The 13404-nt window shown below is 34.6% G+C and overlaps 1 protein-coding gene across 4 annotated transcripts in view; it reads right to left on the bottom strand.

The window, feature by feature from the left end:
• Positions 1-3257: 3257 nt before the first annotated feature.
• The window catches only part of CTDSPL2 (CTD small phosphatase like 2), a 60550-nt gene continuing 50403 nt past the window's right edge, over positions 3258-13404 (bottom strand). For all 4 annotated transcript variants that reach the window (XM_037502387.2, XM_037502388.2, XM_054701144.1 and 1 more), the window contains exons 9-13: positions 10839-10901; positions 10655-10734; positions 7780-7906; positions 5644-5739; positions 3258-4768 (exon numbers count right to left, since the gene is read on the bottom strand). In XM_037502387.2, the coding sequence (XP_037358284.1) occupies positions 4703-4768; positions 5644-5739; positions 7780-7906; positions 10655-10734; positions 10839-10901 (432 nt within the window). In that variant the 3' untranslated portion in view covers positions 3258-4702. The remainder of the gene's footprint in view (positions 4769-5643; positions 5740-7779; positions 7907-10654; positions 10735-10838; positions 10902-13404) is intronic.

Below are 13404 nucleotides of genomic sequence, written 5' to 3'. Positions count from 1 at the left end.
GTTCACGGCTATACTGCATAGCAAATATGTAGAAATCAAAATGAGATTTTTAAATGTCCATGAATTTATATTAACTCGTGGAAATAGGCAGAGAGAATATTAACTCCCCCCTACCTAATGCTAAAAGGACACTGCCTTGAAAAATCCCATTTCAAAAGGTGAAAGTATTTCATTGCTTATTTCTACAAAGATTTATAAAATAAAAAAATAGTGACTTTTTTACAGTTTATATAATGGTCTCATTCAGGGATATGTCCTTCAACTATGTATATGATCAACTATTCCAAGTGCTAGAAATGCAAACTCTTAAAAAGTAGGAAAGACAAGAAAAATGAGCAGTAGCCTCAATCTTTATGATTCCTCAGTGTATCTTGAATAAGTTCTGTGAAATCTGGTCCCAGTTTTAAAAAAAAAAAAAAAACTACCACAAATTGATGTCTGGTAAACCTTTATTTTGTTGCCTACTCTCAAACCACTGTCACATTATTTTAAAGCAATGATATTTCCCAAACCTGGGTATTAAGAATCACTTGGAGAGCTTTTTAAAAAATCAGAATTCTCCCTCCCCACTCTAAACCCAGTGAGGCAGTTTTGCAGTGGCTAGGTCTCAGAAATCTGTATTTCGAAAGGCCTTTAAAGTAGTTCTAATCAACAGGTTTGGGAATCACTGATATATTTTAAAATACTATTATCAAAACCATAAAGTAACTAAGTATAAACTTATTCTCTCACCCCCTATTTTAAAAGTTCTGAAAACACATCCCCAGAACTCTTGCCTCTGGGCAAGTAATTTCAAGATACAGAGAAACATTTTATAAAAATGTATCCTAGTGAGTGAGACTTGGATTCCAATAATAATTTAAATAGTATTTAAATATAAGATACTGAATTTTGTGGTTTCTTATTTAATTGAAATTTTAAAATGTATTTTATACATAGGTTTCTGGCAGGCTTTCAACTCAGGGAAGACATGGAAAGTAATGACATAATCAAGCACATTAGCACTGAAAAAATATACTCAAATATAGCTCATGAGAGGAATAAGAAAGTGAATAAACGACAACCTAAGGCCTTTTGGCCCATACATTTTTGTTCCCAGTCCACACTTCCCCTATAAGGGGAAATAAAATAAACATTCTTTCCTAGTTGCTTGGCATAGTTATTCGGTGGGTAACTATTAACTAAGTTAATTTAGATACAAGATTAAAAGAGATAACAAATAAATACCTAGGAAGACAAAGAGAAGTCAGGTCAGAAAACCTTAACTAGCTAATGATGTAGTATTTCACACCATTTTTAGTACAATTAAATGAAGGCTTCAGTGTCCTTTACATTTCAGCTTTATGTGATTGACACAAGACGTGGAAGAGATCTGGTCCTTATGAAGAATTCTGTGCTCGCTGGAAAGATTTGTAGGAATAATGAAATGTTTTCTTCATTGATGAGAGTAAGTCCCTCTGTATTTCAGGCAAGTTGAGTGAACAAAACAATGAAAAACGAACTTCTTTAGAAGGCTGAATAAAAGTAATATATAGATGAAAGTCATTGGCCAAGATAACAAAAAAAAAAAAAAAAACAAACCAAAAATCAAAACAAAACAAAAACCAGTTTATCTCTAAAAAAACAAAAAACAAAAAAAAAACACCCAGAGAAATAGAAAAGAACAATGTACATATCCATTTTCACTAACAGTTACAAGAAAATATCCATTTATAGAAGTTACAATGCTTTCAACAAACCTCCCCCCCCAAATTTTGGGAAACAAGATAAAGCCATCAGGTAAATAAATATACATAACTAGCTAATATAAAACAATTTATGGTTTTGAATTAACTCTTTTAAGACCCAAGGAGAAATGTGATATAAATCTGATTAGGGCTACATATATTACATGGAACTAAAAAACACAAGTGATTAAAAACATCCTAACAATACAAATATTTAAAAGAATGCCTTCAGTCAGACATTTATCACTGGAAATATCACAATTATAATATGTACTTCAGAAATGTAATGTGTATACAGGTCACTTTTGCTGTCTATCAGGTATCCATCTCTCCTGCATTTACTACAGTCAGTTTTTAAGAGTTCATATATCCTGCATGAACTGAAGGGGCTGGACACATCTCAGTTTATAATACATACACGTCCACGTAAATGGAAGTGTTTAAGGTAACATCTGTCAACAGATAAAGAAAAGAAGGTAATGAGAAGAGAAAACATACTAAGGTACAAGGCAGCTGGATAAATTGTCTAAATTTTAAAAATTTCTTATCAAGTTTAAAATGACTCAAATCAAGTAGTGGAGAAAATATATTAAATTGGTCTCAAATTTCCTCAAGCCACATAAAATTTCCCTTAGGTAATTTCTTTACAGAATCCTGTTATACTTGATTCATTTGTCAGTCAACTTAAAGGAACTCTCCCAGCATGGGACTTGAAAACAGCTTTACCATTAAGAGACGATTAAAAGTTGGTGTTTATTTTTAAGGTGCCTACAGGCACAAATGGTATAGGTGCTTACATTTCCCTTAAGTTATGGGAAAGCCCTTTGAGACTATACTTACTTATCAGAAAAACTTTCAGCAATTATAACACAAGCTGAAAGTTTAGATCTTGTATGTTTTGGGTTTTGCTATTTAAGAAAAAGGGAGCAAGGAGATATGTGACTAGGTTCACAATTTTGAGCAAGAGCATATGTAAAGGTAACGTATGTACATTTTATTTCAAGAAAGACAGAAGACAAACAGCATAAAGATGCCCAGATGCCCTAAAGATAAATACATTTCAAAGATACTCATTAAAATGAATCTGTAGTATTTTTTCCTGCAAGCAAAATACCTTTCTTTAAATTAAAACAAAACCAATATTCTGAATTGCAAATGCTTTTGTTTTTTTTTTTTGCAGAAAATCTGCCATGATTATTTTTTTAATGAATAAGGATTTTCCACAAAACAGGCTTGCTCTACATGCTAGATTTTTAAACAGTTCAGTGACACAATATGCTAACTACATACACAACAGATAATATAGTAAGAAAACACTCAACCTGATGAAAAGTTAAAATCTTCATTAATACACTGAAAATTGACATAACTCATGCCTTTAAAATCAAAAATACAAAAATTAAATGTTTTCCTAAAAAGATTTCCTTATTTTAAGGATTCATTTGAAAATGAAGCTGCATGTAATTTGTACAATAAGTTGTACAAGTAAACAGGTAATATACATAAAAAATTAAGTGACATACTCCTCAATTATCAGTTGTCCACCTTTAATTTCCAATACTGTACTTTCTTAACAAGCATACAAAATATCAAACTTCTCTTTAGAAAAAGTGCCGTTCTTTGACATCCTTTACACAAAAACAGTCTGAGCCTGTGGCATGTTAATGCAGTCGAGAGGCAAAGCATACTAACTTTTACAAATTCTACCTTCCATAAAAAGCCTCCCGAAAAGGAGATTACACGCCACTATAAAAATATCAACCTCTTGTGGTAGCTGCATTAGAGAACCAAGGCTTGAAGACTATTTTCATATAGCATAGAAAACCACTATGAGAGCGTATTAACTGCATTGGTGGCTTGGGAGTTAACTGTGCCACAGGATTATGCATAGCTACTGTAAGGTACCAAGACTGTTATACAGAGTTTTAAATTGATTGTAACCGAGAGCATAACAGAGGTACGACCAGCCCATGCAAAGTAACTAAAAATACTGAGTCACTGTGCTGAATACTTCATTCCTGGAGAAAACCAAAGGCAGCAGTAACCAAATCAAGCCCAACAGGTGATCAAACTCATTCTCCTCAAAGATTGGTGAGCACAGTGAAGTCTGAGGTATACCTTTTATCCATTAAATCTGTGCCATTGCAAGATATTACCATCTGGAAACACATGCCATCACAATGGTTTAAATCTTTTGAATATTAGTCATTCATATATTCTTATCTACCCAGTCTCTTGATTTCTGAAGATTTCACCTACAGTAGAATATTACAGAAACAAAATATAAATGCATGTCTTTCTAAATGAAACTTACATGGACTAAAAGTAGAGAATATTTTTAAACAAATATACAATATGCAGGCAGACAAAGCAGGAAAACGGCCATTCAAATGTATAATATAAAACTAAAAATTGACTATTTCCAGAAAACTATGAAGCGCCTCAACTAAAAGGAATGCATAATGAGATTCTAATCTAATACAGGTCAAAAATGTAAAAAAGGTTATAAACCTTAACAGGAAAAATAAAACAACTTTTACTGGCCATTCCTGTTGAAATGAGAATCTTAAAGTAACAGAAAAGTGGCTACAAACCCACTTAGAGCACCAAACAGAGAGAAAATAAAAGTCCATTTTCATCTCTGTTATTATCATAAAATCCTGTGTGACTACAGGTCAAACTGCTGGTGGCAGAAACAGAATTCTTTATAAACTGCAGATGTCCTGTACATAAAAAAATTTCACTGGAGTTGCACTAGTTCTAAAGACTCTTCTGTTTTAGCCTACCTACTGTATGTATTCAATCTGAAATAAAGTCTCTTTCTGTAACCCTTGATTATTATTGGGCACCAAAGATAAGAAAAGCAAGACGGGGTACAAAAATGCAAAATTTCAACAGTAATGGCAATGTTTTTGTCTTAGTCCAAAAGGGTCCTGCATTCTCTCCCCATTCAGTGATTTAACAAGTCTTTGTACTTAATCTGGGGGCAGCAAGTCATGCAAGCGAAATCGGTCTCTGATGTGAGGTCGAACATCTTCATTCTGCGTAGAGAAAAGGACATTTTAAAAGTCACAATTTCATAGATATGACCATTCTTTCTTTGCAGAGAACACATGCCACTATTTTACAACTATTACTATTTTGTTTGCCAAAAATATAGTATTACACAGAAGAGTTAACTTAGAATTTAGATTTTTTAAGGAACTGTCAGTAAAAGTTTAATTTTGTAACAAAAATAATGCAATACAAGGCCAAACCAAAAGACAGGTAAAACTATTATGGTGCTAAATTCTACTTTATATATCTGTTTTAAAATTAATTCATGGATTTAGGGGGCAAAAAAAAAAAAAAAAATCCCAGACCTTTTCAGTAACGCAATCATGAGTTCTAGACCTAAACTATGAAATCAATGTAACATACCTAGTTAGTGACTTGTAAGAGAGCCCAGTACAATAAAAACAATATATAAATTATTATGTAATAACATAAAGTTCAGGGCCTCCCCTGGTGGCGCAGGCGGTTGAGCACAGTGCGGTGAAGCTGTCCGCAGCCTCTGCAGTGTGGGTTCAATCCTGGCCAGGTGGCGAGGGTCCCACATAGCGCGGTAGACCTCTCCTGTCTTGCCCACTGCTCCCCTCAGCAGTGTATTTCATCAATCCGCCTGTTCTGTTCCCCGCTCTGTCTCTGGTGAATCCTCTCACCCTCCCGAGCATCTGGCCTGTACCCCAGTTCTTGTATAAATAAATAAATAAATCTTTAAAAATAAATAAAAAGTTCAAAAATGCTAATAATCCTTTTCACCTTTGCCCTATTCTCTACTAAATTGTCTTAAAAAGTCAGTATGCCTAAAGTAAAACAATTAAATAGTCAAGCAACAAATCAAAACAGGAAAAGGTAAATGATAAGATATACCTACCAGTTCTACAAGCTTCTCCAGAAATGGAATCAATTTTAGGAGTTCATTGTCATTTTTATCCATAAACCAGCTTTCTATAGGGATTCCATTAGATAGCTAAAACAATAAATAAATCCTGTTTACATTTTGCCAACTTTATAATAGGTTTAAGTAAACATAAGTTCCTTTGAAACAGTATCATCAGAGTTCATACTTGCCATAGTCATTAGCAAATTATTGGTGAGTAGACATGTAGAGGAATAAGTTGAAGCCTGTTTTTCAGTGTAATTTCATCTTAGTTTATGTAAAACTAAACAAGAAGATCTATACTAAAACTAGTTCTGCAGTAAAATAACTAAAAGCATGACTTTATTCATTCAAAAATAGTCACTATTAGTCAATACAATTAAGCACTGTTACTAAAGAGAAGCATATACTTTTACAAAACCATGTCCATTGTTTTATTATCAGCAACTAGCAGGATAAACTAAAATATAGTACAAACATAAGCTGATTCAATAGTATTTCACTGAAGATACTATAAACAAGAATGCAAAACCATATTTTTATAGAAAATAATCTATAGCCCTTTATTTCAACATTTATGCATAACAGTGAGAGAATAACAAAGGATTTTATCTAGGAACCCGGATGAAATTCTTAAAACACACATTTCAAAATGGAAGCAAATAAACATAGTGACTTATAGTTGAACATTTTAATACCATACGCAGTTTTCCCCTTTTTCTTTTTTACTTTTTACTATGGCTGAAATATAGAAGATGGGGCAAGTCTTATTTCATCTACACCCAACCTACTTTCCACCAAAGCTACCTTGCACTGAATTAATGTGAAGCATGTTTTTCACATGAACATATTTATAAAAAAGGCAAAACAGGGTTTCCCCGTTGGTGCAGCAGGCTGAGTGCGGCGCTGTGACGCTGTCCAAAGCCTCCGCAACACGGGTTTGATACCTGGCTGGCCAGGAGATACCCACATGGCATGACAGACCTCTTCTGTCTCCCCCGCTGCTCCCCTCAGCAGTGTTTTCAGTCCATCTGCCTGTTCTGCTCCCCACTCTGTCTCTGGTGAATTCTCTCACCCTCCCACACCTCTGGCCTGTACCCCAGTTATTATATAAATGGACAAATCTTTAAAAAAAAAAAAAAAGGCAAAATATATCATGCAAGGAAGGGTGACTCATCTCTAGTTTGAGAAAAGGTTCAAATTAAGAAAGGTACAAATATATTGACAAAATACTCTAGAAAATATCTCAGAATGTCATATTAAACCAGGAGAACTTGATGAAGCTATCTGAATTCTAAAACATGTTTATTATTAAATTAGTGATTTAACAACTGGTAAGAAAAACTATTAAAGGAGTTACAGTCCCTCCTTACTCAGATTTATAACTCACATTTTTCTTTTTTTTTTTAAGATATATTTATTTATACATACAAGAACTGGGGTACAGGCCAGAGATGGGGGGGTTGAGAGGATTCACCAGAGAGAGTGGAGAACAGAACAGGCAGACTGACTGAAATATATTGCTGAGGGGAGCAGCGGGCCAGTCAGGAGAGGTCTGTTGCACCATGTGGGTAGCTTCCTGGCCAGGGATCGAACTCGTGCTGCAGTGGCTACAGATAGCTTCATAAGTTGCGTTTTTAACCCTCTGCACCACCAGGGAGCCCCCACATTTTTCTTTATGTTGTACTTCATTTAAAAGAAAATTTGCTGGGCCGCCCCTGGTGGCGCAGCGGTTGAGCGCTGGGCTGCGAAGCTGCCCGCAGCCTCTGCAGTGCCGGTTCAATCCCTGGCCACCAGCGAGGGTCCCACATGGCGTGACAGACCTCTCCTGCTGCGCCCGCTGCTCCCCTTAGCAGTATATTTCGTCAGTCTGTCTGTTCTGTGCCCTGCTCTGGCTCTGGTGAATTCTCTCACCCTTCTGCGCTTCTGACTGTACCCAGTGCTTATATAAATAAATCTTTTTAAAAATAAATAAATAAAAGAAAATTTGCTTTCTAATCCTAAAATAGATGACACTAAATGGAAATTCCACCAGTGGAAAATTCTGTCCTCTCATTATATTGTTTGGAAGTACTTGTCCTCAATTATGTGTTAGCCCCCAATGGAGTTTTTTAGTAACACTCTTCCTACCTGATATGCAAAGGCTTGTGGTGAGTTGTCAATTATTATAGTTTTTGAAAGATCTCTTCCAAGGATATTTAAATCCTTTATATAGTTTCCTTGTACACAAACACAATGTTCACGGAAAAGCCGGTGCCTAAACGTAAAAGTTAAAGCAAATTAACTTAAATCTCTAAAATTACAACATATACAGAAACATGTGCACAAACATATATGATAGGCCATACAGGCTAAGCCTTATTATTATCTTCTTTTATGAAGGAAAATTAATACAAATGTGAGCCTAAGCTTTGGGCTACAGTTCTACTATAAAAATTCTTAGCAATTATTGAAACCTTATAACCAAATGTTACCATGCCTTAAAGAACTTTGGCTTATCCCAAAATATTATATTAAATTATAAAGAGGGATTAAAAACTCTATAAATTGTTTTTATAATTTATTTACCCAGGAAAGCTCAGTTCAGATGCAGCATCTGGTTGTCAGCGAGGTCCTGCTTTTTAACCAATTTTCGAGATGGTTGACTGAGGCACAAGAAGATCAAGTGACTTGCCCAAGGTCACACAGTAAGTCAGTAGTTAGCCCCGCATTGGAACCCAGGATCCTCCTGGCTCCCAGTCCTTTGCTCTAACCAGAAGACCACACAGCCTCCCTATCCCTGTACATGCCAGAATAGAAAATATAAGAAGGAATGTCTCTGTGTTGGCAATTTAAAAAATGTTTTTAATTTCCCTTATAGTGTTTCAGAAAAGGTGTGGAGGCCAAAACATTCCATCATTTTAACTTTTCCTAAATAATCATCTTTCTTTTAATTCAGTGTGAGTGTACGATCATTTGAAAAAAACAAGGACTGAATGAAATGATGAATTCAGATTCAAGTATTACAAATGTAAACTAATGTTTCACCAATCACAGATACTAAATTGAAAAAGCTGTATCATTTTTGAAAGCTTTATACTAAAGGCTTGATATACCATAGCAATTATATAATCTCCACAGACATAATGATTTTTTTCCCCCAAACCTTGAAATGCCCTATTTGCATACACTAGTAATTTGGTAGTTTGGCTTCCTTGTGTCTTAATTCCACTGAACAATTTTTCAGGAATAGGGCCTACTCATACCTGTATTTTTGAAATTATGCAATTTCAAGAAAGGGCATTTTCTATCAACACAACTTGTTACAGCTCTGATAATAACAGCAAAACATCAGAACTCAATGTTAAAATATCAATGGCAGAGGAAGTTTTTCAAACAGACAAAATATAGTATATACAGTTCTTTCCCCTTATTATAAAGAATACTTAGTTAAAATTAATTAGATGATCATCTATATCTGAAAGGTTTAAAGACAGCCCTACTTTGAAAAAAATATAGGAAGAGACCTGACTGAGCCTAAGTAAGATTCCACATTTTATTTATAAAAACAGTTATGAGGAAACTGGAGACGCAGATACAGTATATATACAAGTCACAGTTGATGCCTCTCTCCCAATACAATAAACACCCTAGACAGGAGAAAACTGAATGCATATACAGATAGTGATGGCTACTTTAAATTATACTAAAACTCTTCACTGTTACCCACTAGTCTGAGGTTGAATAGCAGGTATTTGTAGTTTTGAAGAAAAACTACTTTTACCAATAATCAAATCTGCACTCTAATGAATTATACTGTTCAAAAAGTCCTGTTGCACTAAGTTTTCCAAATGTTAGATAAAACAAATTTAAAATTCCAACTGTGTAGATTTTATAAAACTAATTTTAAAAAGTGTTCATTTTAAACACATTAAATAATCACATGACTATGACTTGTGTCCCAGAGAAATGAAAGTTCCAAAAAGGAAGGACTTGGGTTGCTCACCACTGTTTTTGGAAAATTAAAGGTGCAGAATAGAAAAATTTCAAAATACATGATGTCATAAAAACAAAATCATTTGTATACTTTTGATAACATTAGGAAAAGTGAGATGAATTATAATTTGCTTTTATTAAAAATATGTATCACAGTTCTATTTAGAAGGGAAAAAAATTTCCTAACAGTGGACATTAGGAAAAGCCTTTCAGCACAGCTGAAACCAGTAAATAATAAAGATACTATCAATAGCAGGACTCAAGATTAGGATTTTCCTCTAAAACAATATGGGAGAAAAGAATTCAAGAAAATGAATACCCAGCCATTTGAGCTCTTATGAGCCTTCTGGGGTATCTCTCAGCTCTTGGTCAAAAATTCAAAGACCAACTCACCTACATCTTAAGAGGATGCAGCAGGACTGCTGTAGTGTTAGTATCTCACTTCAGTTAACAGAAATAATGGAACTAATTTTCAAATTTAAAATTACCCAAGGCACTCCCACCTAACCAGGAACACAGTGCATCTGCTGGTTGAGGAAACATACAAGGAACTGAGTCTCGAACAGGATAACCTTAGTTGCTAAACCAACTAATTTCCAATCAGAATCTTGAGAAAAGCAAAAAGGTTTAATTATGACCCTTTCTGCTAAAATTAACTTATTTCTCTAAGCCATTAAAAGCTGACATAACATGCATTGTCTCAGAAACAAAAGTAAGTGAAAACATCATGCACACAGTGAAAAATTCCGAACACCCGTAAGTCTCCCCCAATCCCAAAAGAAATAAGGATACAGATGTTACAGTGAATAAATACATTTGATTTTTGTATCTTTTAAAGAAAGTCTGTCTGAAGTTACAGCAATAGGAACTCTTGATTTTGAGGGCTTAAAAATTAACTTATATTCACCACTCAATACAACAAATCTCTACGTGTGAAGCCAAGTGAAATGGCCATAAAAATTAAAGAGAATCATAGTAATTTCATAGAGCAGTGTGACAGACATTTCCACTATTTCTTAATTAAATTTACCTGACCAGTTGCTTTTTAGGGTCTAGTATGTTCAGTAACTTGTCTGCATACACCTTCTTAGAAGCAGTAAAAAGAATGATCTACAAATTCAGGGGAAAAGAAGTAATCATTATACATGAACTAAATATGGGTACTATATTGAATAAAATAAAAATATGTATGGGATTAGCTGAAGCATGTTTACCTCATACATCTGAGACATTCGTTCCAGGAATTCCCTGAAGAATGGTCTTAATCTCACATAAACCTGAATAAATACAATAGATAGGCTTTAGCAAAAAAAGATATAAAATAGAAATGACTTATTTATAAAATGTTGTATTCTAACATCAGATATAATTAAAAAGTTCATATTTAATAGAGAGGTTTACTAAGTATCACTCAACCAAATGTATTTTTTACATACAAAAAAAAAAAATCACTTGAAACAATCCTCTGGTAAGATAACCACTGGTGATTCATTTCACTTTTTAAATAAGTAAACAGCAATATACAACGATAGTACTTCATTAGAATAGAATTTTGACAAACATTTAAACTAAAAATGGAAGGTTTCCCTCTAACATTTTGATCCACCAATCAGCTCCATCTTCCAGCCAGGTACCAGCCATCCAATTCTTAGGCAGGTTGTGCAGCCACCTCTAGCTGTTCTGTCTCAATGACCTTCCTCAAAAACTACTCCAATTCTTCTCAACAATCACCTGCCGAGAATACCTTTATTTTACATTCTATTAAGGCAAATGTCCAGAGGAGAGATGTTTGGAATGGTAGGCTTATATAACTGCAAGTTTTCAGAAATCAATTTTGTTCTACATTTACTGATACATGTGTGGATTCTAAATTAGCATTACCAGGCTAACTGGGATTGAAAATGTAAGTAAAACACATTGGTTATCAAAAACTACTGAAATCAGAAAAGTACCCAAAGAACTGCTTTATGTACGCCATTTTCTCATTTCTGTGCCTTTCTTACCTATTTTTATGTCACTCTTCTAACAATAATACACTTGAATATTTAAAAAATAGAAATAGTCATGAGCAAGCACTAAGATTGATTTACAAAAGATTTTGACTCCTTTAAATGTTATACATTCTGGGATGAAATTTTTTTTTTTTTAAAGAAAAAGTTACATTATAGTTAAAGGTGACTATTAGGGCCTCTCTGGTGGTGCAAGGGGTTAAGTCTCAGTACCATGAAGCTATCCACAGCCACTGCAAGCAATCCTCAGCTAGGGAGCTCACCCACATGGCACAGCCGACCTCTCCTGTCTCGCCCACTGCTCCCCTCAGCAGTGTATCTAGGTAGATCTGCTCCCCACTGTTTTTATGAATTCTCCCACACCCCGCACCTTTAGCCTTGTATGCATAAATCTTTAAAAAAATAAATTTAAAAAAGGTGATACCATGAATAATAAATATTTATAGAACACTTACATACCAGATTCACTGGATTCAGATTAAAAAACAAAACTGGGGAGCCCACAAATTCAAATCTAGGCTTTGTGGCATTTTAATTCTGTCATTAATATAAACTCACACAAAAATACTCTCATGACAAAAATCCAGTTCTGGGAATGTATAGGGCAGTTAAGGAAAGCAAGCAAAGGATTTTAAGTAGGTACCCACTATGTATTATCCATCTTTGTAATTTTCAAAGCCTAAAAGGCATAAGACAATGCAAAACATATAGTGAGTAACTGATGAAAATTTGCTGAGTAAATGAAAACAGAATTGCCTGAAGTTAAGCAAATACAGAGAAGGAGGAAGTCCACATAACTATACAAGGACAACTACTGAATGCCCTTAAGAAATGATCACTTGTAGAGCCTCCCCAGTGGCGCAAGGGGTTAAGACGCAGCACTATGAAGGTATCCTCAGCCACCACAGCACGAGTTCAATCCCTGGCCAGGGAGGTGGGTGCAGCTGACCTCTCCTGACTTGCCTGCTGCTCCGCTTAGCAGTATATTTCAGTCAATCTGCCTGTTCTGCTCCCCACTCTATCTCTGGTGAATCCTCTCACCTCCACCCCCCCACCTCTGGCCTGTACCCCAGCTCTTGTATGCATAAATAAATAAATCTTAAAAAAAAAAGAAAGAAATGATCACTTGTGTAAGACAAATTTAACAATTTATCACAACTTCTGGGCTAGAATGATATTTACATGCTTTTACTCCTATTACTCAGGCATTTTACCTTAATTTCTTAACCAATCAAAAACAAAGCAAGTCACATACTCCTCCTCCCCCTAGCCAATAAAAATAACCAAATCCTTAGCATCCATTCACTGTCATTAGGATAAGGCATAAAAGACTCAAGTTGGTCTTCTAATTAACATTTAACATTTCATCCTGAAATGTAGTATAGTTTGCAGCCCTAGTTAAAAACTAAACATACCTTACTAGTTTGATAATCCAAGTAGCTGATGTATTTCACATATATTACTGATAAATCATTTTTTAACTAAGAATGTTTCCAGAATAGATTTGTGATTAAGAAAATAACCATTGGTTCTGCCAATCCATTTTCTCAATTACCTCATCTCCAGGGTGGTGATAAATTAAGAGCCATCAAGGCCTTTTTCTTATTGCTTAGAATGTTTTTCACTCCCATGCACGTAATAACCAAAAATGTTTCATTTTTGCATAGGTATAAATGTTTTCAGTGTTCCTATTGGATCAATACTTGATCCAAAATGTAAAATAAAATATGCAGGACCTCTGTAATTTGGCATGTTTCCTCTGAACACTAAT

The sequence above is a fragment of the Talpa occidentalis genome, unplaced genomic scaffold (assembly GCF_014898055.3).
Source record: "Talpa occidentalis isolate TD23 unplaced genomic scaffold, MPIMG_talOcc4v2.1 talOcc4.11, whole genome shotgun sequence".
Taxonomy (NCBI): Eukaryota; Metazoa; Chordata; class Mammalia; order Eulipotyphla; family Talpidae; genus Talpa; species Talpa occidentalis.
The sequence above is the reverse complement of the archived record's forward strand: the minus strand, read 5'-3'. Positions and strand labels throughout refer to the sequence as shown.